This window comes from Elephantulus edwardii, unplaced genomic scaffold (genome assembly GCF_000299155.1).
Source record: "Elephantulus edwardii isolate Elephantulus edwardi_28Jun2011 unplaced genomic scaffold, EleEdw1.0 scaffold00227, whole genome shotgun sequence".
Lineage (NCBI taxonomy): Eukaryota > Metazoa > Chordata > Mammalia > Macroscelidea > Macroscelididae > Elephantulus > Elephantulus edwardii.
The window spans coordinates 2,229,842-2,256,728 of record NW_006399977.1 but is presented as its reverse complement, the minus strand read 5'-3'; the positions used below and the strand labels follow the sequence as shown (position 1 = coordinate 2,256,728).

General features: G+C 41.4%; 1 protein-coding gene across 1 annotated transcript in view; it reads left to right on the top strand.

Annotated features, from left to right (window-relative positions):
• MCOLN2 (mucolipin 2) overlaps nt 1-20,261 on the top strand; it is a 125,167-nt gene extending 104,906 nt beyond the window's left edge. The window contains exons 11-15 of the mRNA XM_006898378.1: nt 2,978-3,079; nt 3,194-3,316; nt 15,481-15,687; nt 17,471-17,592; nt 20,225-20,261. Of these exons, the coding sequence (XP_006898440.1) occupies nt 2,978-3,079; nt 3,194-3,316; nt 15,481-15,687; nt 17,471-17,592; nt 20,225-20,261 (591 nt within the window). The remainder of the gene's footprint in view (nt 1-2,977; nt 3,080-3,193; nt 3,317-15,480; nt 15,688-17,470; nt 17,593-20,224) is intronic.
• Nucleotides 20,262-26,887: the final 6,626 nt, after the last annotated feature.

The following is a 26,887-nucleotide window of genomic DNA, read 5'->3' as shown; positions in this document are numbered from 1 at the left end:
GAGTACACTTCTCTATGCAACCTTAATTCTGGATTCCTGTGCTAACCATAATACTCAATCATATATCACTTCTAATCTGTTCTTTCCCTCATCTGTTTCAATACAATATACATAATTTAAGCCACGAAAAAGTAACGAATCCAGAAGTCAAAGTCACTGTGTTCAGAGGAGTAAGTCTTTATGGCTAGAATGGTCATGGTCTGTGATTGGTTACTTTGCTAGGTGGGGGAGAGAATATTCAAATGCCTACTGGGTGGCCAAGACTTGATATGAATGAATATGCTGGTTTTAACTTTTTTTTTTAAGTCAAAAGGTCATAATCCAAGTTAGAAGCAGAATACAGTCACGATGGCTCCCAAAATGTGCTCACAGGCACCTCAGCCTTGAGCCTCGAGGCTTTAGGCCAGTGTTAAAAAGTTCTCAGTCCAGGACATTATGGCATCCCGCCCCCAGGTGTCCAACAAACTTGAAAAGTTCTTAGCTCTGGTTCCAATGTTGTAGTAATCCCAAGGTAATTCCATCTCATGTCAGGTCCTAGTTAAGCCATGGCTAGTCTTTTCCTGGTAGTGGTTTCTTTTCTGGTGACAGGGAGAGGTCTCATTCTTCTTCACTGGTTTTAACTCTCAACAGTCAAGGACACAGTCTTCAGTCAACCCCTCCCCCTCCACACTGTTGTCAATCAGTCTTAACAACTTTACTTCCTAATCATACAGGTCTCCTCTCTGTAAGCTGATTGCCTGCAGACCATCTTCCTCTCTGACTTGGACTATCACAGCAGTCTCCTAATTGGTTTTTCTGCTTTTAGGAAACCTGTATCACCCAGAGTAATTTTTCTGCACTTGTCTTTTGTTGTTAAGTGCCATTGAGTTAAATAAAACTCATAGCAACCCTGTGAGCAACAAACATGAACAATGTCCTATCCTGTGTTATTCTTATAATTTCTGATACACTTGAGCCCATAGCTGCAGTCACTGTGTCAGTCCATCTTTTTGGGGGACTTCCTCTCTTTCACTGACCTGCCACCTTCCCAAGCATGATAACCCTTTCCAAGGAACAGCTTCTCCTAGCAACATGTCCAAAATATGAGAGACAAAGCTTCACCATCCTTGCCTCCAAGGAGCCTTCTGGCTGCACTTTTACCAAATGTATCTATTTGTTCTTTTGGCAGTTCAAGGGATATTCAATACTCTTTTCCAACACCACAGTTCAAAGACATCAATTCTTCTTCTATAATTTTTATTCATTGTCCGGCTCTCAGAAGCACAGTAAGTGACTGAAAAGATCATAACCTGAATCAGGCACACCTTAGTGTTCAAACTGACATCACTGCTCTTCAGTATTTTAGAGAGGTCCCTGACAGAAGATTTGCCCAAGACAAAATATCCTTCTCTCCTCACTGCTCATACCAAGGATGTTAATTGTGGATCCAATTAAGATGAAATCATTGACATTTCAGTTCTTTCTCCATCTGTCGTGATGTTGCCTATTGGCCCAGTGGTAAAGACTTTAGTTTTCTTGATGTTGAAATGTAATCCATATCAAAGGCTATAGAATGTGATTTTCTGCAGCAAGCCCTTCAAGTCCTCCTCACTTTCAAGCAACCATGTTTGTCCCATCTGTATAATGCAGGTTGTTGGTAAGTCTCCCTCCAATCCTGATGCAGCATTCCACTTCATAAAGTCCAACTTCACAAATTATTTTCTCAGCATATAGATTGAATAGGTGTGGAGAAAGTATATAACCCTGACACATACCATCCTGCTTTTAAACCATGCAATGTTCCCTTGATCTATTCAGAAAACAGCTTCTTGGTCTAGATATAGATTTCATATGAGCACAATTTCGTGTTCTCAGATTGTCTCTTCAGCGTTATAATCTCTTACGCCTCTTGCAGTCTTCCCTGGGCTGAAGCACCAGGCTCTTCCTCTCTCCAGCACTAAGCCCTTACTCACCCAGCAGCACTTTCCCATCAGACTTTTCTCAGCAGCATGTCTTCCCCCAGCTGCCTGCCTGCCCAGCGCCCACCCCTCTACAGTGCTCTCCCCCAGATTGTTGTCTGAGCCCAGCCCCACCTGAGGTGAGAAATCTTCTGCAGCCAGCTAGGCACTGAGTCTGTTGATGCGCTGGACACATTATGTTCAGATGATGTTTGTTTGCTTTGTCAAGTAGACACAGAATTCTTTAAAAGCATAAACTATTGTAGTATGTAATTTTTGAGCTTTTGTTCAAAAAGTAACTAAATGGTGTTTAACAAACACTAATTTTTTATGTACTATACTTTCATGCCTAATTCAGTGATAAATGCAAATGTCTGTTCCAAGTTACTATAGGCCAGAACTGGTTCAGCTTTTTGAAATGTTAAAGGGACTTAAAAAGCTCATTTGAGTGTGAATTCTTTACTCTTGTTCTCCTTTTCTTTTTAAAGATCTTGGTTTCACTAATAGGAAAATAGATTCCCCAGGAACTTAAGATAGTACCACTCATTAACTCACTTTTTAAAAAAAAATATTTTTATTTCCAGTGCACATGCAAATTATCTTTACACTGTTGTTATTGCTGTGTACTGTTGGCTCAGAATCAACCCATAGCTGATCCTCCAGCGAGTCTTCAAAGATTGCTTATCTTTCTTGCATAGAGCAGCTCATGGATTTGAACTGCGAACCTTTGGGTTGGCAGTTTAATTCCTTACTACTAAGCCATCGGAGCTCCCTACATTATTGATGAGTCAGAACCAACTCATAAGTTACTCTCCAGCAGTTTTTCAGAGACTGTAAGTCACACAGAAGGAGATTTCCCATCTTTCTCCCTTAGAGCAGCTGACGGATTCAAACTGAGGCCTTAGGCTTGGTAGTACAGCCCCCTAATGACCAGGCCACTAGAGCTCTGAAATTCCACTGATATGGTAAACTGTTCCCTGAATACAGCTGAGTAAAGGAAAATATTTTACTTATCTGACTTCTTTTGTTTCTTTTTATAGAATCTCACAAATTATGATCTGTGCAGCATTTTGCTTGGGACGTCTACTCTGTTTGTATGGGTTGGAGTCATCCGATACCTGGGTTATTTCCAAACCTATAATGTGAGGATGTGGTATTGGTAATGTTGCTGGGGTTGGGATTCGTTTCTCTTTTGGGATCCAGTAGGATATGTACGAAATATTCTTCTTCATGACCCTCATTCTGTTGTTTCTCAGGTGCTCATTTTAACCATGCAGGCCTCGCTGCCGAAGGTTCTTCGGTTCTGCGCTTGTGCTGGTATGATCTACCTGGGCTACACGTTCTGCGGCTGGATTGTCTTGGGACCTTATCATGACAAGGTGCGTGGTGATACTTTGTCCTTCCACCTGTTAGAGACCTGAGACCCTTCAGCATGAGCGGTCATCACATGCCTTCTTTAAACTCTTTCCCAGCACACAGCCTGACGTCAGTGAGCATGGATCTTTGCATCGATTTTCCCTTTTCCTCTCAGGATATGGAAGGGACTTCAGGATATTAAAACAAGAACTACTAGGGCCAAGAGAGCATATTTCATAATTGTCAGGGACGGACTGGAGGTGCCTCCTATTAACCCAGCTGATCATCAAAGGAGAAACATTTAGACATGAGATGGTTATAGTACAAGTGAAAGTAAGGCGAAGAAAGTCATCTTTCTGATATCAAATACCAGTCTTTTGGATTTTTCCCCCCAATATAAGTTAATTGAGGTGAATAAAGATGGACTGAAGCTCAGCTCTGAAGGACCATATTAGAATTATGATTGAAGTGATAGTGTGGCTTGTTTTCACGGGTGGCTTTGATTGCCTACACCTTATTAAAGATCAGTATCAGACTAATAGATGATTACTGAGCTTGGGCCAGTACCAATATCTTACGGAAAGTACTGTGATGCTCAGATACGCTAGTTCAAAAAGGATGAATTTGATCAATAATAAAATCACTATTAGGAAAAGACACAAGATGGGTCTTATTTTCAGGCTGTTGTTGTTGTTGTTATGTGCCATCGAGTCGCCTGCGACTCATAGCGACCCTATGTACAACAGCCCTAAACTCCGCTCTGTCCTGTGCCAATCGCACGGTCTCTGACACTCCCATCCCAATTATCCCAGTCACTGAATCAATCCACCTCATAGAGGGCCTTCCCCTCCTGTGCCGTCCCTCCACCCTCCCAAGCATGATGTCCCTCTCTAAGGACCGCTCTCTCCTCACAATATGTCCAAAGTAAGTTAGACGGAGCCTCAGAATCCTTGCCTCCAAGGAGCCACCCGGTTTAACCCTCTCCAGGACAAATCTGTTTGTTTTCCTAGCAGTCCATGGTATTCTCAATACTCTTCTCCAGCACCACAGCTCAAAGGCATCAATTCTCCTTCTATCCTCCTTGGTCATTATCCAACTCTCTGATGCATAACAGGTGATTGCGAAGACCATGGCCTGTATCAGACGCACCTTAGTCTCCAGAGAGACACCATTGCTCTTCAGTATTTTGGAGAGGTCCCTAACAGCAGACTTTCCCATGGCAATGCGCCTTTTAATTTCCTGGCTGCTGGTGCCAAGACTGTTGACTATGGAGCCAAGCAAACTAAAGCTGTGTACAATCTCAATCTCTTCACCATCCATCCTGATGCTGCCAATTGGTCCAGTGGTGAGAATCTTTGTCTTTTTGACATTGAGCCTCAATCCATATTGTAGGCTGCAGTCCTTGACCCTCTGCAGCAGGCGCTTCAGGTCCTCCTCAGTTTCAGCAAGCAGGGTTGTGTCATCCGCATAACGCAGATTGTTGATAAATCATCCACCAATCTAGACTCCACATTTCTCCTCAGGTATTTTCTGGCAGGGAAACAAAAAACACACCCCAAACAAACGTGTAAGGAATCATTACCTCCTGTCATTTTCCCTCCATGCACCTGTGACAGCTGGAACAGCCCCCACCACAGCAGCAGCTGGCACCCACTGCATGTCGGCTAAGTGCTCCTGTGTTTCCTCTTGGTGAATTTCCACCACAGTCGAGGGAATGTTAGCCTCACTCAGGAGCTCACAAGGTGAAAAGAAGTCACGATATTAAGGGCTGCTTCCAATCTTGCATCACATCTCAGCCTTAATTTTGAGCCTTGATAGTCAGAGTTACAAAATTGTGTGTGCTTACATCTGGTTTGCAAGTTATTTGACAAAATTGTGTGTGCTTACGTCTAGTTTGCAAGTTATTTGCAAAGAGAAAGCGATCCACAGAGCTCAAACTTTATGTGCTGGTGCTGTGGCATCAAAATGAAATACAGTCGCTTGCATATCCAGATTCTGTCATCTTTAAGCATCATTTTGAATCATGCCCTTGAAGAGTTTCTGGGTTTCCTGCTGGAGCATGGTGCCATTAACAAAGTGACAGCCTCTGGATTCATAATAAATCTTGAAAATCTTATTGCTCCTCCAATTCTGTATCACTGCTTTGAAGGTGACTCATGAGTAAACACTGTTTTTTTATATGATCTCTCTGGTCTTGAGAACTTACTATGTTAGTGCCTCAGAAAATGGAGCTTTTTATTTGCCTTATGCATTGAAAATTTTTCCATATTATTGTCACTAGAGGGCAGTGTTGCACTGCGTGGAAAAATACAGATCCTCGGCTTCAACAGTCTTAGGATTGCTAAATCTTCCTCAACAACTTGTGTTACTCATAAGACACAGCCTTGCTGGCAGAAAGTTAAGAGGACTTGAAGTACTTGCTGCAGAAGATCAAAGACTACAGCCTTCAATATGGATTACATTTCAACATCAAGCAAACAAAAATCCTGAACCAATACATGATAGGGGAAAGACTGACTTTGCCAACGATTTCATTTTACTTGCATCTAAAATCCTGACCTGTGCTAGCAACAGTGAAAAAAAATCAAAAGTCATGTTACATTGGGAAGATCTGCCATCAAGGACCTCTTCCAAAGTGCTAAAGAGTAACGATGCCAGTTTAAAGTCGAAGGTGTGCCCGACCCAAGAATCAACGCCTTTGAACTGTGTTGCTGGAGAAGAGTATTGAATATCCTGTGACCTGCCAAAAACACAAACACGGCTGTCTTGAATTAATGCAACCGGAGTGCACTTTAGAGGCAAGGATGATGAAACTTTGTCTTACATACTTTAGGCATGTTGTCAAGAGGGATCAGTCCTTGGAGAAAGACTGGGAAAGTTGGACAAGGGACAGAGAGAGAGAAAGACCATGAGTAAAATGGATTGACGCAGTGACTGTAACGAGGAGCTCAAGCAGCTCAGAGATTGTGAGGATGGTGCAGGATAAGTTAAGGGGGGCGGTACAGAACTGTTCAGAGAAGCCCCATGAGTCTCAGTCAACTCGATGGTACCTAGCAACAACAGCAACAGAACCTAATGGCGGGGGGCCCTGGGATCTCATGGGTAAGGAGTTGAGTTGCCAATCCAAAGGTAGGCAGTTTGAATTCACCACCTGCTCCACAGGACTTAGAAAGGCAGTCTCTTCTTGTACAGTTTATAGTCTCTGAAGACCCACTAGAGGGTCAGCTATGAGTCATTTCCAACTTGCAGGTACATAATTACAACAAGACCTAGGGACAAGTAGTCCTGTCATTTTTGCTCTCCACATACTCTACACAGTCATTATTCTAGAAGGTTCTCAGATGTTTCCTGAATTGTACTAAAACAGCTGCCATTCTTAAATGCTCTGAACAAGGCCTAATGCCCAAGCTCTATACCTGTCTTGCTAGGCTAACCTCACAGTAACCCCGTGGAAAATATTTTTTTCTTGCTTAATCTAAATATGCTCAATAATTTGCCTGTGGTCACGTGGCTAATAAATAACAAAGATGGGCTTCACGGTGAACAAACCGTGGCCAGCCTCCTATTGAGCTGTGCTTGCTATTATCCAACATGAACCACTGCAAGTGAACACTTGATCTGAGAGAAACAGCAGTGTCAGCTTCTAGATCAATGTTGAGAGGAGAGACAGGACCCGGCTTATTCTCTAAATGAGTATGGAAACCTCTTCATGGAAAATGAGGCATATTTTCTGTTTTGTGGATCTGATTATGTTTCCCTGTGTCCACTCTGTCTTTCAAAGGATCTGGGTAACATTTGGAAGCTATGGACTAACACAGTCCAATAAAAATACATCGTGAACTATGAATGAGAGCCACTATTGTTTTCAAAAATTTCTGGGAAGAGCAATGTGTGAGACACAATGTATGTGGATGAAACAAAATGTATATAAATTTTGTATGCAAAACAATATGAAATAAAAATAAATTTAAAACAATTCTGGTAACTATGTTACAGAAATTTTTTAAACAATAATTGAAAATGAGTCTTATAAATTATTTAGCCCAATATCTCCAAAACATTATTACAGCATTATTAGAATATTATTTAGCACCAGGCCTTGTTCACAGCATATTATTACAACATAAGATGTTGATACATTTTATCTTTTCCTTCTTCAGATTAAGTATTTTAAATCTGCTATGTATTTCACAATTACAGTACATCTCAGTTCAGACTTGCCACATTTCTTCTGCTCAGTCACTATGCATGGCTGGTGGAGACCATAGTGGTCATTAATACTTTCAGACTTAGACCTGTCATTTCATGTCAGTGTCCCATTTATCTACCTGGAGGACTAGAAAGACAAACAATGGCTCGATAGAGTTGCCCAGCAGGATGGTTATGGCATCCATGTCCCAGCTCTAACTAAATGAGTATTTCTCACATATGGGAAAGACATATGTGGCTAAGAATTCAGCGAAATCCCTAATAAGTGGTCAGAGACAGCCTTCAGTCCAGTTCTGGACCTTCCTGCTTTTCTTTTTCTCTGTATTGCTCCTTGTTTGAGCCTGAAATCATAAAATATTTCTTTTCCACTGCCCCTGGTCCCTCACCCCAAAAAGTTTCATTTAAACTGTGTCAGAAATTTTAGGGTCTACCAGTGTGTTAAACCAGAATGTTCTCTCGAATTGTGAAAACTGGAATGCCACCGCAAGCATTTTCTAAGAGTTTTTTAATCTTAGCAGCCTTGAAAAAAAGACATTAACTCTTAAAAAATAATAAACAACCCAACTCTGAAGAGGAAACATCAGAAAAAAAATATCATTTTATCCTTGTTTGATTGGCCACAGTGAGTGAGACCCACAACTTTTTCTGCTGCTTGCTTTCCTGTTAGATGCCTAATTTCAATGGCTCAGCTGAAAGGGAGCAATGATACCCTAGGTATCCTGGCGATGCGCTTTTCCAGCACTAATGGACTTTGGCTCAGCACTGTTTCCAAATGTCTTGGCACAAGAGCTTGAGATTGTAGATGCTCTTCCAAACCTCATCTTGAATTATTAAACATTACTCTAATGTGGCTTTTATATTTCTAGGGTTCCGCCCCCCTTTCTTTTTTAAACTATGAAGAGTGTCTTGCATTGTCTCCATTTTAAAAATGAGTCAACCAGAGCATTGAAAAGCTGGTGGACTTTGACAATGCCAGGCCGGTGCTTTGTGCCTCCCAGGCTCCTGATTTTATCCAAGGAACTTTCTTACTCAAAAGACCTGTTAGCCAAGTCATTTCACCTAAATATGCATGAGAGCCTTAACACCAGTTCTCTTGAAGCACGTTTTTACCTTGTTCTCTGACAGAAGCATTCCAGAATATGTTTTTATTCAAATGGAAGTTCTTTTTCTGGCTCTATTGTAAAATTACTATCATTTGGTGAAATGAATGAGTTCTCCTTGTGGTTCCAAAGAACATGCGAGAAATCTTTGTGGAATTATCCATTTTAATATGATTTAATTAGTATCCATGTAATGCTAATTAAGTGGCAATTGTTCACTAAACGTTGCTAGGTTCTTCAAGTTCTTAGAGGACAGGGAGTGTGGCTGGTACCTCTTTGCTCTCCCAGTGTCCAGAATGATGCACAGGGCATGGCTGGTGCCCAGTGAGTTTGTTGAAAGAATAAGAAACAAAGACAACTCTGTTTGCTTTGTAGGAGTTTACAATCTTATAGGATGGAAGCTATTTCCTATACTTGATCTTAGCCAAAAGGCCTAGAAGTGATGGAAGCTATTTCCTATAAATTCAGCCCTTACACTCTTTTTTGAAATTATTTCTTAAACTCACCTCTGTGGAATTTGGCTACCGATGACTCTGGTTCACAGACATTTTTGTGGTACAGGATGGCCCATTTGCACCAGTTACTTAATTTATTAAATCTCTAGCTTTTTGGTGAGATAGACTATTCTTACAGACATAGAGCATAAGGAGATATACTGGGTGTCATTATTGTTGTTGTTATGTGCCATCAAGTCATAGTGACCCTAAATACAATAGCTCTGAACCCTGCTCTGTCCTGAGTCCATTTCATTGTCTTTGACATATCTACCTCCATTCATTACCCCATTCCCTGAGTCAATCCGTTTCATCCAGGGTTTTTCTTTTTCATGCTGTCTCTCCACCCTTCCAAGCATGATGTCCTTCTCCAAGGACTGGTTCCTCCTTGCAACATGCCCAGAATAAGTCAGACAGCGCTTCAGAATCCTTGCCTCCAAGGAACAGCCTGATTTTACTAGGACAGACCTGTTTGTTCTCCTATCATTCCATAGTATATTCAATACTCTTCTCCAGGAAAAGGCATCAATTCTTCTTCTAATATCCTTAGTCATTGTCTGGATCTCTGATGCATAGCAAGTAATTGTGAAGACCATGACCTGCATCTGGTGCACTTTAGTCTCTAGACTAGCATCACTGCTCTCCAGTACTCTGGAGAAAACCCTGCAAGCAGATTTTTTCCAAATGTAATTAATCTCTTGATTTCCTTGCTGCTGGTACCAAGAGTGTTGATTGTGGAGCCAAGCAAGTTGAAACTGTAAACAATCTCAGTCTCTTTACCATCTATCCTGATTCTGTCAATCGGCCCAGTGGTGAGAATCTCTGTGTTCTTGATGTTGAACTTTAATCCATATTGAAGACTACAGTCCTTGGCTTTCTGCAGCAAGAGCCTCACGTCCTCCTCAGTTTCAGCAAGCAAGGTAGAGTCATATGCATAGTGCAGGTTGTTGATGAGTCTTCCTCCAGTCCTGCTGCCACATTCCTCTTCACAGAGCCCAGCCTCTTGGATGATCTGTTCTCTATAGATTGAAAAGGAGAGGGGGTGCATCCCTGGTGGACACCTTTCCTAGTTTTGAACCATGCAGTGTTTCCTTCCTCCGAATGTGTAATTATTAGTGAGAAATCAATGATGAAAGAAATTTTTTTTTTCAACTGATACTGAGTAACTACACAAGAAGCTAAGGACTAAATTTGATATGTGGTGACTAGCTGGCTAATTTTAGTTCTGACATTGAAGGACAGACTATTTTGAGATTATTGAAGAAAAGAAATTTATCAGAATCTGAAAGAAATGGCAATAAATATTAATTACTAATGGCAGTTCCAAAGCTATAACTGACATCCATAGAAACTAGCTTTGACATTGCTTTATGCTCAGTGGAGGGACACAAAAGATTTGCTCTGGGAACACCTTTCTTACAGTTAAATAACCTGCATATTGTTATTTGCTCACTTTGATGTCCTCTCCATGTTTCTGTGGGGAATATTGTTGATTACTGCTGTTGTGGATGCAGCAAAGGTGAGGGTGTGAATATATCTGTGATGTACCCATGTGCCCTCTTTTTGGGCCACAAACTTTATCCATCTTTGTTTACCCATAAAATGGGTTTTAATACATCATGGTTGCTGCCTGGTTCAAGTGTATTAGTCATTGCTGAATAAGTACATGACAATCCCAAATACAGCAGGATGAAATATTGCCAAGTTGTGAAACTTCTCCATGATTGTTGGCCAGTTTGTGTCCATTATTTTGGCTATTTTGTCAGTCTCTCTCAGGTGGGAGTTTGCCTCATCTCTATGGACTTGCTACCTTACCAAACATGACGCTGGGATATGGAGACGAGCACATAAAACCGAGGACCATCCAGGAGGTCACTTTGTGACCCTGAGAACAAAGATTTTAGACTACCAGCTAAGGCAGTGTGTGTTGATGAAGAATTTGACATAGCTCTTGAATGTTGACTTGACGTGGACATAGGAGAGAAAGAAGAACATACTAGATACACAGGATGTGTCTTACAAGGAAAAGGTGGAAAAGTGAGGCTGGCGTGTGGGGAGGAGGGAAACACATGGTGTTCATGTTGATGACAATGGACTGAAGCTTCAAGAAAGAGAAATGTATTCCATCCTGCAGACACTTGGTGGTAATGTAGTTAAGGGCTCTGATTATAATCAAAAGATCTATGGTTCGAACATTGCCCTGCGGGAGAAAAGACCTGGGAATTCAACCTGTGAAGATTACCATCTTGAAAACTCAATAAGGCAATTCTTGTCTGTCCTGTAGGGTCAATATGAGTCGGAATCCACACAATTGCAATGGCTTTTTTCCCCTCTCATTTGTCTGCCCTTCATTAGTTTTGTAATTTGAGTACATCTCTCTTAAGCAAGGCAAATGACCTACAAAGTTTCAGTTTTGCTGAAACACAAAATCTTCTCTCCCAAGGATGAAGAGGTTAGAATAAAAAAGGCTTTCTTCTAGGTGGTGGTAATAGTCCAGATTTAAGTGTTGCCATCAGAATAGAGGAGGAACATGGATCAGAGAAACACTGTGTATGAACAGACAGGCCTTTCAAGACTGAAGAGAAGGGAGATGAAATTGACTCAATACACAATTTGAAGCACTTGGGTATTTCGGAGTAAAAAGTGTCCTTAGTAGGAAATTATAATTACTGACAGAAACCGTTGAAAGGAAAGCCAGTTTCTAGGTTTGGGATTTTTGGTGAGATGAGAGGGACATGTTTCTTCATTGCATGTGAAGTGATAAGACAACTGCCAATTGAAGACGTCCCATAAACTTCAACACCAAGTTGAATACCCCCAGTGGAAGTGCGGATTCCCATCTCTAAGAACAGGATTTGGTTTAAAACTCTACAGCCAACTCACCCGGGTTGTTTCTGCAAACTCTATTTTCATTCATCTCTTAGCTCTCCAGCAAGTTTTTCACATTACTCTTCAGCCTCTGGCCTTGCTGATGGAAGTGACAGGAAATTTGTTCTACCACTTACAGTCAGGAGCTGCACTAGCTGGTGGCAGGATTCTAGTGGTATCTCATGTTAGCTTCAGCTTGTCCGTAGTTCCACACACTTTCATATAACCCTGGTTGAAGTTTACAACTCTTTCAATTCTGTCTGAAACCAGTGTGGCAGAATTATAGCCTTAAACATGCGAGTAGCTTAAAACTCAATTATAGGAAAAAAGCATTATACTTAGAGAAGAATATTACATTATAGTAACAACATTGGGATGTCCAGTGACAGGGAAATAATTACATTTAGCATTTGTAAGCAAGGGTCTAGTGCATGATTATTACATTATATCTAAGTGTGAATAACAGAAGATGCTTATGTTAATCAAATAATAAATAATCAAGATGCATAACTGCAAGACAATATGGCCACAGAGGTATTAAAAAGTACTTAGGAAAACTCTGAAGGAAATGACAGGAAATGATCTTTAAAGGTATGGAAGAATGTTTTTTTAATAATGTATTCCTACCTCCTGTGGTATTATTGTTTTTAGGTGCCATCAAATTGAGTATGACTCATAGAGACCCTGGCAACCACAGATCTCAACCCTGTTTATGCTGGGCCAGCCTCACCATCGATGACACGCCTGTTGCTGTAGTCACTGTGTCAAGCCATCTTGTTGAAAATCCTTTTCTCTTTCATTTTTCACGTTCTTCTCTTTGACATTCTTCTTTCCTTCACCTTTCCAAGTATGCTGTCCCTCTCCAAGGAACAGCCTTTCCTAGCAACATAATCAAACATATGTGAGATGAGCTTTGTCATCCTTGCCTCCAAGAAGCAATCTGGCTGCACTTTCTCCAAGATTTTTTTGTTTGTTCTTGTGCAGCCCAAAGTACATCCAGTATTATTCTCCAACCACAGTTCAAAAGCGTTAATTCTTCTTTTGTCATCCTTATTCATTATCTAGCTCTCAGAGGCATAGCAAGTGACAGCAAAGACAGGACTGAATCAGGCACATCTCAGTTTTCAGACTGCTATCATTGCTCTTCAGTAATTTGGTGAGGTCTCTGATGGAAGACTTGCCCAATGCAGTGTGTCTCCTGATCTCTTGACTGCCGGTGCCAAAAGTGTTGATTATGAATCCAAGTAAGATAAAGATGTCTTTAAATTAATTAGTTACTCTTACTCTCTCTCATTGCCTTTAGAGCTGGAACCCTTCAAGCAGATTTTCAGAGGCTGTAAATAGCATAGGAGAAGATTGTCCATTTTTCTCTATCAGAGCAGCTGGTAAATTCTGACAACCCACTCTTACATTGGCAGTGTGACTCCTTACCTACTGTTGTTGTTGTTATGTGCCGTCGAGTTGTTTGCGACTCATAGCAACCCTATGTACAACAGCCCTAAACTCTGCTCTGTCCTGTGCCAATCGCATTGCCTCTGACACTCCCATCCTGATTATCCCAGTCACTGAATCAATCCACCTTATAGAGGGCCTTCCTCTACTGTGCTGTCCCCCCACCCTCCCATGCATGATGTCCTTTTCCAAGGACCAGTCTCTCCTCACAACATGTCGAAAGTATGTTAGACGGAGCCTCAGAATCCTTGCCTCCAAGGAGCCACCCAGTTTAACCCTTTCCAGGATGAATCTGTTCGTTTTCCTAACAGTCTATGATATTCTCAATACTCTTCTCCAGCACCACAGCGCAAAGGCATCAATTCTCCTTCTATCTTCCTTGGTCCTTGTCCAACTCTCTGATGCATAACAAGTGATTGCAAAGACCATGGCCTGTATCAAACACACCTTAGTCTCCAGAGAGACACCATTGCTCTTCAGTACTTTAGAGAGGTCCCTAACAGCAGACTTTCCCATGGCAATGTGCCTTTTAATTTCCTGGCTACTGGTGCCAAGCAAAGCAAACTAAAGCTGTGTACGATTTCAATCTCTTCACCATCCATCCTGATGCTGCCAATTGGTCCAGTGGTGAGAATCTTTGTCTTCTTGACATTGAGCCTCAATCCATATAGGAGGCTGCAGTCCTTGACCCTCTGCAGCAGGTGCTTCAGGTCCTCTTCAGTTTCAGCAAGCAGGGTTGTGTCATCTACATAACGCAGATTGTTGATAAATCGTCCCCCATCTTGACCCCACATTTCTTCTCATAGAGCCCAGCTTCCTGGATAATCTGTTCTGCATATAGGTTGAAAAGGTATGGGGATAGTATGCATCCCTGGCGTACGCCCTTCCCTATTTTGAACCATGTAGTGTTCACTTGCTCTGTTCTGATGACTGCCTCCTGGTCCAATATAGGTTTCGCATTAGAACGATCAAGTAAGTGTTCTGAGATTCCCATCCTTCTCAGAGTCAGCCACAGTTTGTTATGATCTACACAGTCAAATGCCCTTTGCATAATCAATGAAACACAGATAGACATTCCTCTGGTATTCTCTGCTTTCAGCTAAGATCCATCTAACATCAGCTACAATATCCCTAGTCCCACGACCCCTTCTAAACCCAACCTGGACTTCTGGCAGTTCTCTGCTGATGTGCTGTTCCAGTCGTTTTTCGATAATCTTCAGTAAAATCTTGCTTGCATGTGAAATCAGTGAGATTGTTCTATAGATTCCACACTCTGTTGGGTCACCTTTCTTTGGGATGGGAACAAATATAGATCTCTTCCAGTCAGTTGGCCAAGTGGTTGTTCTCCAGATTTCTTGGCACAACTTGGTGAGCATGTTCAGGGCAGCATCTGTTAGCTGAAATATGTCAATTGGTATGCCATCATCTATTCCTGGAGCCTTATTTTTTGCCGTTTCCTTCAGAGCAGCCTGAACTTCCTCTTTCATCACCATAGGCTCTTGCTCATATGTTGTTTCATGAAATTCTTCTGTGTCTGCCAATTCTTTTTGATACAGTGACTCAGTATATTCTTTCCACTAGGGGCGCCAAAGTTACTTACTTAGGGATAGTAGTTTTACACACAGATTGCATTAATCTTGGACAGTTACCAGAAATGGGAAGAAGGGGAGAAAAGAGTAGAAAAAAATAATAAGTTTGGTGAAGGGGAAGGCAATATAAAATGAGAGCTAGAACTACCAACCCAGAGGTACACAGTTTGAATTCACCAGCTGTTCTGTGAAAGAGAGATTGGCAGTCTTCTTCTATACAGTTTATTGCCTCTGAAAACCCACTGGTGGTCAGACATGAGTCAGTTCTGACTCAACAGTCCTCAACAACAACAAACAATTGTAATTAATATTATAAAACAAAATATGTATGAATGAATTAAAAACCAATAAGATTTAAAACTTTCACTAAAAACAGTAGTAGTAGTTAAAAGTAATGATTTCCACTAACTAAGCTAGCTGCTTTTTAGGGTCATATAAACATACTCAGACTAATTTTTGTTTCTTTCTCTGGCAGTTTGAAGATCTGGGCACGGTGGCTGAGTGCCTTTTTTCTCTGGTCAACGGCGATGACATGTTTGCAACTTTTGCCCAATTCCAGCAGAAGAGTGTGCTGGTGTGGCTGTTCAGCCGCCTGTATTTATATTCCTTCATCAGCCTTTTTATATATATGATTCTCAGCCTTTTTATTGCACTAATTACAGATTCTTATGACACCATTAAGGTAAATAATGATCCATCCTAGCTGCCAAAACACTACTTCTAATTCTGTATAGAGTGTGTGTGACAAAGAAAATAAAGATTTTCCATTTAGAGTTTTAAGAGTTCGTAGAAAAGTTTTAGGTAGTAGTTATTAACTTTTTCTTATGCATTTAGGACATTGTCCATATATTACCCCAGATCAAGGGAAGTGGTTTCAAGGTGTGGTAAAAAAAGAAAGGAAATGGGAAAGAATGGGCTGCATCTTGTGAATTCAGTAGCCCGGCTATGGTCTCAGCACTGCTGTCGGCCTGCCTGAACCTGGGGATTTACGTAGCAGTTCAGTGATGACGACCACCACCACCTTACATATTTAGCTCTTCTACTTCCTGCTTTGCGAAGCCATCTGATGGGATCTGTATTGTTGTTGTTGTTGTTATGTGCCATCAAGTCACCTGTGACTCATAGCGACCCTATGTACAACAGCCTTAAACCCTGCTCTATCCTGTGCCAGTCTTATTACCTCTGACATATCCACCGCCATTACCTCAGTCACTGAATCAGTCCATCTCATTGAGAGTCTTCCTCTCCTGTGCTGTCCTTCTACCCTCCCAGCATGACATCCCTCTCTATACTCTGCTTGCAATATATCCAAAGTATGTCAGATGAAGCTTCAGAATCCTTGCCTCCAAGGAGCAGCCTGGTTTCACCTTCTCCAGGGTGAACCTGTTTGTTCTCCAACAGTCCATGGTATATTCAATACTCTTCTCCAGCACAACAGCTCAAAGGCATCAATTCTCCTTCTATCATTCCTAGTCATTGTCCAGCTCTGATGCATAGCAAGTAATTGCAAAGACTATGGCCTGAATCAGGAGTACCTCCGTATTAGTAGTTTGAAATAAATTTTCTCCTCAGGGGATGTCACTGCCACAACAGATGGTGATGCTTGTAAAACCCTGATCAGGTCCAGTGCTTGAACAAGCAAGATAGCACTTATCAGTGATATCCATGCCTTTGGGTGCTGTCCTCTGTTTAAACCCTCCTTAGATTTAACTCAGAAGATAATTACTCACTGGAGAAACTTCTAAGCACTTTTGTGGGGAGGAAGTGAGGGAGCGATCATGCTGCTCGAGCCAACTCTGTGGTTGAGTGTAGCAGCAGGGCTTCGTGTGAGAGAGAAGAGCGTTGTGCTCTTGGTGGGTTGATCTGTGCCTTCGACGCCGCAGTGTTCCTGTAAGTGGGCCAAGCTTTGGTGTTGACTGTTGAGGGGACTGCACTCATCACGAGGAGAGTGGGTACCAGGGCCTGTGTGTCTGCGTGGAAGAAACCCCTGCTTTCTGCCTCAAAAGTGTATAAAACTAGAGGAAAAAACACTTTGTGCACAGTAAATGATAGTCAGCAATCTGTGTAGAATGACGTGGGCTGTAACCTTGTATAAAAGTGAAGGATACAGAAATTTCTTCTGAGGTACATGGGCAGTGTGGGGAGGGAAAAGCCTTACCTAGGCTTACAGTGAGTAGGAAAGGTTGATATTTCCTTCATCCTCCTGATTAGCACACCATACTCTGCCCAACCTTGGCTTGCTTTCTGAAGTTTTCCTTTGGATTGTTCTCTGTTCCCATGGTGGCCCTGGCTTGGTTTCTAAGACCATCAGCTTGATTCATCTTGGCTAATGTCAATTCTTGGATCTGAGCGAGCAGTGTGGGAGAGTTTTATTTTAGCAAAGGTAGGGTTGGTGAGTTAACAAAGGGAGCAATTTCTCATGCACTTGAAATAAGATAACACTGTGTACTTTTTTTTCAAAAAAGAAATACCAGCAGAATGGATTTCCTGAGACAGATCTTCAGAAATTCCTGAAGGAATGTAGTCACAAGGAGGAGTACCAGCAAGAACCCACAGCCCTGCTGTCCCACTTCTGCTGTCTGAGGAGGTCAGTGTTAGTTTTAACCACATCAGCTTCTCTGCTTCCTCAAGAAAAGGCTGCTCTAACTTCAACAGTGAACGAAAAAATCAACTTCATGTGGGGAACAGTTAGTCTTTCATTTATTAGTTTTTCATTTATTTACTCCCAGTTTAATTGACTTTAGAAATGAAATCTTTCATATAAAATAGGGTTTATTATTATTATATGGCATAGTTCCAATCTTTTAGGGATATGATGGGACTGGTTAGAGAAGAACAAATAATGAATGTCCTTAAAGCCAACAAGGTGAACTTGTAAGTGGCCAGAGAGAGGGACCTCAAGACTCTTGTTTTCCAAGGTGGAGCTCTGATACTGTCAGAGACACTGTCCCTTGTTACAGTATGTGATACAAAAAGCCCTTCTTGAGCTTGAGAAGAAGCTTTATATGTCCTCCATTGAAAAGATTATCAGCAGCTCTTGATTCCCTACCTGCGCTTTCTGCTTGTCTCATTCATCATGATGCACACGAAAATGGTTTAGACTTCAGGGGATAAAGCACACCATAAGGGCTGGGCTCAGGATGTGTGTGGTGTGTGTGTCAAATGTGGACCCTTTTCTCAAATGTGCTATGTTTGTTTTCATCTGAAATGAAGAGGAGGGCAGTGCTATCTAAAATAGTATCCTCAGCCCATGTTTTCTGAGAAAATGTCTCTATATCAAATTCCTGAAGGAAAACAAAAGGACATTATTGCTACTTAAAAATCACAGGATGCATTTGTTTTGTTAATCAATTCACGCTGTATCTCGGGATTTTAAATGACATGATTCAAGCATTCCTAAAGAACGTCTGGTAAAGATAAGATGCAGCTTCTCAGAAGAATGAATTTCATAAAAGTTACATTTCATCCTCTTAGAACATTAATTGTGCTGCTTGTGGAAGCTGGAATAAAGTGAAATTAATTTCTTAATAGACAACTGGCTCCTAAGAGACTCCGTGTATAAGAAAAATCTCTCAAGGTTGATTTTGTGCTTATGTAATTAACTGTGCGGGGGGGGGGGAATATTTAGAATACAGTTGTGAGTACTGAAAAGTAACTTGGAAGTCTTTTTGTTTTGGAACTTTGGTTTGTACCCCCAAAAATCCTCAGGAGGATAATTCTTTGACACCCTGCAGAATGAAAGGTAGAATTTAAGAAGCAGACTAGAAGACTTATTAACAAGATTGTTTCTGACTAGTGAGGAAGAAGGGAGTGAATCAGCAGATATTTGTCCTCGGGGGCATTGAAGAGTGAATGGTAAGAAGGAAGCTCTGATCATAAAGAGGAATGAAAAAATTAAAGGCAACAAGAGAGTCTTCCAGACAAATCACCCAAATAACGAGGATGTTGAAAGCTTTGAGAAAAGAGGATATTGAAAAGTAAAAAGAGAAGTGGCTATTAGCATGGCTGACCAAAAGCTTACAACGGATTCAATCAGCTGGAGCAGTTTTAGGATGATCAGAGCAAGTTTAGGTCCCAGAGCAGTTTGGGGAAGACCCTGCAGATAGTAGATGATGGTCATCGAGTTAAGTAGAATGAAATGGGTTGTAAAGGGCCTGGAGTGCAAGTGACAGCTTTGAAGCCATCAAAAGTGAAGCGCCCCTGGATGTGTTTAAAAGCAGGGAACCGAAAGGGATGAAATTGAGGAAGGAAGTTTATGAATGAAGAGTAAATATTGGAGGAAGACCTCACTGTAGCAACATGGTGAAATGGGCCTCTGCAGGTGCTGGGGGTCTGCCCTTCCCCAGCGCCCATGGCAGACAGCAACAGTCTACCACGGCCTGATCACTTTGTCAGCAAAATTGCCCGTATCGTGCTTATGATTCCCGTATGCCTGGTATATAGAAGTGTGGTAACATAGTCCAGGGAGTTGTGCTGCTAACACAAAGGCCATACCTCTCTGGCAGTTTGGATCCACCAGTAGCAGAGGGAAGAAGATGTGCAGTCTCCTATTGTGTCATTCACAGCTTTGGAAAACCCCCTGGAGGGCCAGCTAGGAGTTCTTTTTACCTGGACCAGCAATGACTTTGAGTTTTTTGAGTACCTAGAGTGCTCGTATTTCTCCTCAAGTATTTTAAAATGTCAGTTGTACTTCTGTTGTTATTGACTGCCTTCAGATTGGTTCTGATTCCTGACAGCCCCATGTGTGCAGGATAGAACTGCTTGTTTTCAAGGCGGAGGGTTGCCAAGCTTAGCTTCTGAGACACCCCTGGGTGGGTTTGAACTGTCAATTTTCTAGTTAGCAGTCTAGTGCTTAACTGTTTGTGCCATCCTGAGATTCCTAAATGGTTAGTATGTCTATAATATATATGTAAATAGATTCGATATGGTTCATCTTACTTTCAAAGATTTTTTCCGTATAGAAATTTTTTTTTATTTTATACTAGTTTATTTACAAAATTAGAATACATTGTTATAGAGAACAGATTCTTTCAATTTCCTTACCCCCCCATAAAACTGTACAACCTCATGAGTATTCCCCCCACCTCCTGCACATCCTCATCCCTCTGCTTCTACCCTCTTCCACCCCTCCTGGATCCTTATACTCATTCTACAATAATGGTTTTTGTACAATATCCTTATCATCTTTTCTCTTTCTTTCTCCCATCACTCTGTTACAGAAAAGGAAGTGATGACCACTTAATACTATTTGACTAAATTCCTTCTGCTAAAAACAATCACCTTTGAGACATTCAGATCCAGTGACGATGCAAAAAGTGCCCCAAAGATTCTGGACCAGTACATGAACAGATGCTAACCTATTCATGGAGCAGCAAAGAAGAGTGACTGTCCGCTGACTGACCCCAACCAAAGTTACTTTAAAAACTTGGATGGGAAAGCGTAGATCCCAGACTATTGTGAGCATTAGTACAATAGAGCAATGATAATGAAACTCTCTAGTTCTCTTAATTTATGACATCATGATGTTTGGATTTTTTAAAAAAATCACATTTCAGAGTGTACCAAAAAACTGTGTTTTAAAGACATCTATCTGAAGATGTTGCTTGTTAAATAAGGATTTGTTTTGAAAGTGAATGTTGAGTTGGAAGACTTATTAATTCACAATGTACAGACATTGAGACATTGAGGCCTGCTGCTATGGTTAATCAGAGACTAAGCTGAAGAACCATTAGGCTGTTTAAAGATTGACCTGACGTCAATAACAACAATGCCACCACCAACAATACTCTTCTAGCAGCAGACATACCTCAGTCTGTTTTCCTATGACTTTTCGTATTTGGTATGAATAGACTGTTGGCTTAGTCATTGGGATGAACAGGAAATGTATTAAATTTTTGGACACTCCACCATTTCTGTTAGTTAATGATTGTTAATAAGTGACATGTGGAAGAATATTTCACATATTTTAACAACTGAACTGCATTGTGGTGAGGATTTACCCTTGTCAAACTAAGAAATATGATTGTTTCTCTAAATAAATTTATTTTTATCATGCCATGGAGGCAAGGATTCTGAAACTTCATCTGACATACTTTGGACATGTTACAAGGTAGAATCCGTCCTTGGAGAGGGACGTCATCCTTGGGAGGGTGGAGGGACAGCACAAGAGGGGAAGACCTTCTATGAGGTGGATTGATTCAGTGACTGGGGTAAAGGGGGTAGGTGTGTCAGAGACAATAAGATTGGCACAGGATAGAGAAGGGTTTAGGGCTGTTGTACTTAGGGTTGCTATGAGTCTCAGGCAACTCTACGATGGCACATAATAACAACAAAAATGTGGAATACATGTTTTGAAAGAAGTACAGGAGTGTTCTTTACAGGCAAAGAGAGTGGAATTTTGTCTCACTTATTTTGGACATATTTTCAGGAGGAATTAGTGCTTCAAGAGAGACTTCATGGTGAGAAAGGTAAAAAAGCCAGCAAAGAAGAGGAAGACCATTAACAAGATGGGTTAACTCAGTGACTAAGACAATGGGCAGGACAGGGCAAGGTAAAAGCTATTGTTGATCCTATAAGTTGTTGTCTACTCAATGGTACCTAACAACAAATATGGGATATTAAATTTTTCTAGAAGTTCTCATGGTAACATCTACCTAGTAGAAAATTCAAATTACTTGCCAGAAAAAGTAATTTCCCTTTTTAAAAAAAATTTAAAAAAAAGAAAAAACCACGAAAAACCAACAAAACCAAGAGTGAAGAAAAAACTGGGATTAGTATGTAAAAACTAGTCAGCAAGTATTTATGGTGATGACTGAGAGTTAAGGATGCCTGTATACGTATTTGTTTTATACTTGAGCTATCTCAAGGATCAACTATTTTATCTCAAGCATTAACTGTTATTTTGGTGAAAAGTGGAATTTTAATTAAGCGGGACCCCAGAGGTTCTTCTCATGCCTCTGCCCTCTTACTGTGCTGCTTTTCCCCAACTTGTTCCCAAGATTCCCTTCTCCTTTTTTCCTCTTTTCTCCTTAACCCCATTCCCACCCCCATGTGACCACATTAAATGTAAAAAAAAAAACCAAACTCATGAGGGCAAGCAAGTCAGAACCAAACCCTCCAGTGGGTTTTCAAAGGCTGTTATTCACACAGGAGGAGATTGCCCGTCTTCCCCTGAAGGAGCAGCTCGTGGAGTCCAACTGACCATCTTTGAGTTGACAATGCAATTACCCATCCACTAGACCACCAGAACTCCCTCCATCAAATCTTGCTGTAGAAAAAAAAAACCAAAACAAACATTCAGTGAATACCATCAACATTTATAAGAAAGTGCACATCAAATATTTTGTGTTACACTATTTCATTTAATTTATTTTCTTACAAATAATGTCAAGAATTATGCTCAACTTTTCAGCTAAGGACCATTTAGCTTGTAAGTACCACGTTTTGAGGATCATTTATGAGACTCCAGAATCAGGTATATGATTAGATCACTTATCCACTTCTGAGTTTATCCCCGGTACTTTTTTCACTGAGCAGAATCACTAATGAAACCTCGCACTAGTCTGCTCTGTGGCTGCCATTTGGCTAAAAGATTAATGTTGGTCTTCTATGCTCATCTGATTCTCTTATTATGCTCACATTTCCTTTTCTTTCTTTTCCCTCCCGTTGGATGAAACCATCTCAAGAAGAAAAGCTCTTCCTGCTGCCTCCTCCCCCCAGGTCACCTTGTGTTTGTGGAAACATTGTTTTTCATTCCTCTTGAAAAATTTTAGATAATTGTCACTTTACCAATTGCACCAACGCTTTGGATTTTATTGAACAATATTTTCATAGTTTTTCTGAGAGACACATCTGAGATAAGCCATTTTCTTCTCTAGACTAGGTCTCCATTTGGAAAGTTCATTGTGAAAGCTAAGAGAACCTTTCCTCCTATCTTCTGGCTTATTTCTGGAATTTTCAGCTCTTGTAAAGTAAAATTTATCTCCTCGACTGGCAGTTGACAGCCAGGTCCGGCATTCTTAAGTTTGACTTGGAGTAGTAGAAAGGAGCATGTTCTTGGTAACCATCTGTATATCCCTGAGATTAAATCCCAGCTTGCCACATTGCCTGGTGACCATGGGCACTTTCTGCCTCTAAGTGATGATGGTAGACTTCAAAAAACATGCAAGATTGATACTGAAGTCAGATGATTTCTTAAAAAGCTGGGCACAGTGCTGAAACCTGACCCATCCTCTCTCTTTGATTCCCTGCCCTGTTTGTAAATGGCCCCATGGGATCATAGAGGAGCACAGGCGTTAAGAGCATTTCCTCTGTAGTCTGGCTGACCGGGCTTCTGCTCTCTTCCTGCAGAATGTTCTTGGGCAGGTCACACCCTGCTCTTGTTTCCTCGTTTGTACTGACAGAGCTGACAGTATCTACCTCATAGACATTAAAAAAAAATGGATTAAATAAGTTTAACAAACATACCTCAAACAACTTGAACAGTAAGTGGTCAATAAATATTAGCTTGGAAAAAAATACTTTTCTTGTATTGTCTTCAAATTAACAAATATATTCACCTGGGCCAGCCATAACGCTTTCTATTTTGTACTGAACATACCTCTGGTAGACTTTATTCCAGTTAAGACTTTGAATAACCAAAAGTCCCAGGTCCTTGTGACAATTATGTCTTTTTTTTTTTTTTACAATTATGTCTTAAGAAGATTACCCTTCTTTTTCTTCCCCTTCTGAAAAACTAAAGGACGGGAGTGTAGCAGTAACCTGAATGCCTGCCACTGAGAACACATCTGTCAGACCTGATGGTGGGGTACAAGTTACATATTATTGTAAACTCCTGTTCACTTATCCTGAGAGAGACTTCAGGTCATGAGCCCAGTGCCTCACCTGAACTTGTTGGGATAGACAGTGATCCATTTGCATCTCGGTCTGTGACTGATTCAAGGTGGTAAGTTGAGAGAAAGAGAGAGAGAGAAGGTATTTAGGAATAGCTCTGGACAATGCCAGTCACTGTCCCCAGCCAATGGTCAAGGATTGATACCCTAACAATGGAGGCAGGGCACACTGAACCAGCAGACATCCGGGCTCTGTTTACCAAGAGCATAACAGCTCAGCCCTTGATTTAGGGAAATAGTCCCTTTCTTCAGTTTGAAAACTTCGCTATAAATACAGCCTAGAAAACCACAACCGTTCAAGGACCCTAGAGTCACCAGGAGATCACCGTTAGTGAACTTCTGTGGTCTTGGCTATGCAGTTGCTCAGCCACTGTGAAGAGTGATGATGATATAATTCCAGGTATCTGGTCTCATTCACTCATGGCTGCCACATAGTCCAGTAACATTGGTTGGATAGATTTCATTTCACAGTTTCGTATTTATGGTCATATAATTGCTAATTGTTTATACTCATCACTTGAAAGTTGAACATCTCAACCACACACAGTATTTCAGTGATGCTACATTTCTCACCACCAAATATCTACAACCACATAGTCCTCGTAAAAGCGGCATAAAGCAGTTCTGTATCACACAGGTCAATGAGAACATCGCTGACCAAACCCTAAGCACAAAGCTCTGCTGTTAGGCATGCTGTTGTTGTCTTGTTGTGATGCTTTGAGTCAGTTCTGGCTCTTAGCAATCCTGTATACCACTGAATGAAACACTGCGCCGCCCTTCAACCCTCCTCCTCTTTTTAAGCCCATTCATGGAGCTGCTAGGTAAGTTCTTACAGTTGAGGTCTTTCTCTTTTTTCTCGGGCACTCGACTTTGCCCAGCATGACATCTTTTTTTCTGGAATTGACTACCTCTGAAAACATGTTCAAAGTATATCAAATGAAGACAGCCAGCCAGATGTAGATGGGCCAACAAGCTCTATAGCTTTTGTCCCAAGAGTGTAAATATATATGCTATGCAGGCCACACTCTCGAGGGAGATCTTCCTTTAGTTTGATGAGGTTTTATAGATCCACTTTTAATTGTGCCTTATTAATATCTTGTGGTGGTGGTGGTAGTGTGTGCTGCTGAGTCAAAGCTGATTGATAGCTGACCCTTCTGCAGGTTTTCAGAGGCAGTAAATCACACAGGAGGATAGTGCCTAGCCTTCTCCCATAGAACAGCTGGTGAATTTGAACCACTTGCTGCATGAAAAACATAGAGGTTAGAATTTACAACGCATAGACTACTTAAAATTTAATGAAAATCATGGATGTGCTGACACAATACTAACCATTACAGCAAAGAATCATGGTAATTTTTCCATAAAATGTTGTTGTTAGGTGCCATTGAGTCAAGTATGACTCATAGCAAACCTATGAGCAAAAGATCTGAACCCAGTCCTATCCTGCACCATCCTCATATTTCCTGACACACAAGAGCCCACAGCAGCAGTCACTGCGTCAATCCACCTGGTTGAGGGTCTTCCTCTTCTTCACCAACCCTCCACTCTTCCCAACATCATGTACCTCTCCAAGATATAGCACCTCCTAGCATTATGTCCAAAGTATGTGAGGTGAAGCCTCATCATTCTTGTCTCCAAAGAGCACTCTGGCTACACCCTTTCTAAGACATATATGTTTGTTCTCTTGGCTGTCCATGGGATGTTCAGTGCTCTTCTCCAGCATCACAACTTAAAAGCATCCTTATTCATTGTAGAGGTCTCAGATGCACAGAAAGTAAATAGAAAGACTATGGCCTGAATCAGCTCACCTTAGTCCTCAAACTGACCTCACCACTCTTCAATAATTAGGAAAGGTCCCAGTGCAATGCATCTCCTTGTTTCCTGACTGCTAGTACCAAGGGAGCTTGGAAGGAGGAGTGGCATCTACTTCCATAGTAGCTTGCCTCTGGAAACCCTATGAACCTGGAGAAAGGATGAAAGGCACCCAATCATGGAGGACTCTCCTTCATAGGACTCTCCTGTGACTCGACTGCACTTAACAACAATAATATCAACACACAGAGAGAGAGAGAGATCAGGTGGCCCAGTGGACAGAAAGCGATGTTCCCAAGCCAAAGGTGGGTGACTTTTAATCCGCGGCCCTCAGGCCTGTCTTTCATTGTTTTTGTTCAGACATTCCTCTAGGTCATATAGCCCTGGTGGACAAGTTGCCGTACTATGGTCACTTGTGGTTGCTGTGAGGCTGAACACTGTGACACTGATGTGTCAAATGTGTTAATGGTTGGCTACCCAATGCGGACAGAGAGTGGGGTGGAGATCCCCGATTAAAACAAGCTTGGAAGGAAGAGTGGCATCCACTTCCATAATAGCTTGCCTCCGGAAACCCTATGAACCTGGAGAGAGGATGTAAGGCTCCCAAGTGTCAAGAACTCTTCTTCATAGGGTCACTATGAGTCGCCTGCAACTCGGTGGCACTTAACAACAACAACAGTACCAAGGGTGTTAAATTGATGATCCAAGCAAGATGAAGCTGTTAACAATTTTAATCTCCTCTCCATCCATCTTGATGTCGCCTATTGGTCCACTGGTAAGAATCTTGGGTTTCTTGATATTGAGATGCAATCTATACTGAGGCTCCATTCCTTGATCTTCTGCAACAAGTGCTTCAAATGCTCCTCACTTTCAGCAAGCAAGGTTGTGTCATCTGCATAACACAGGTTGTTGATTAGTCTCCCTCCAATCCTGATTCCACATTCCTCTTGGTAGAGTCCAGCTTCTCAGATAATTTGCTTAGTATATGGATTGAACAGATATGGAGATAGAATACAACCCTGATATACTCCTTTCCCAGTTCCAAACCATGCAGTACTTCCTTTCTTTGTTCGCACAATAGCCACCTGGTCCAGGTATAGGTTCTTAATGGGCACAACCAAGTGCTCTGAGATTCCCATTCTTCTCAATGTCAACCACAACTTGTCATGATCCACACAT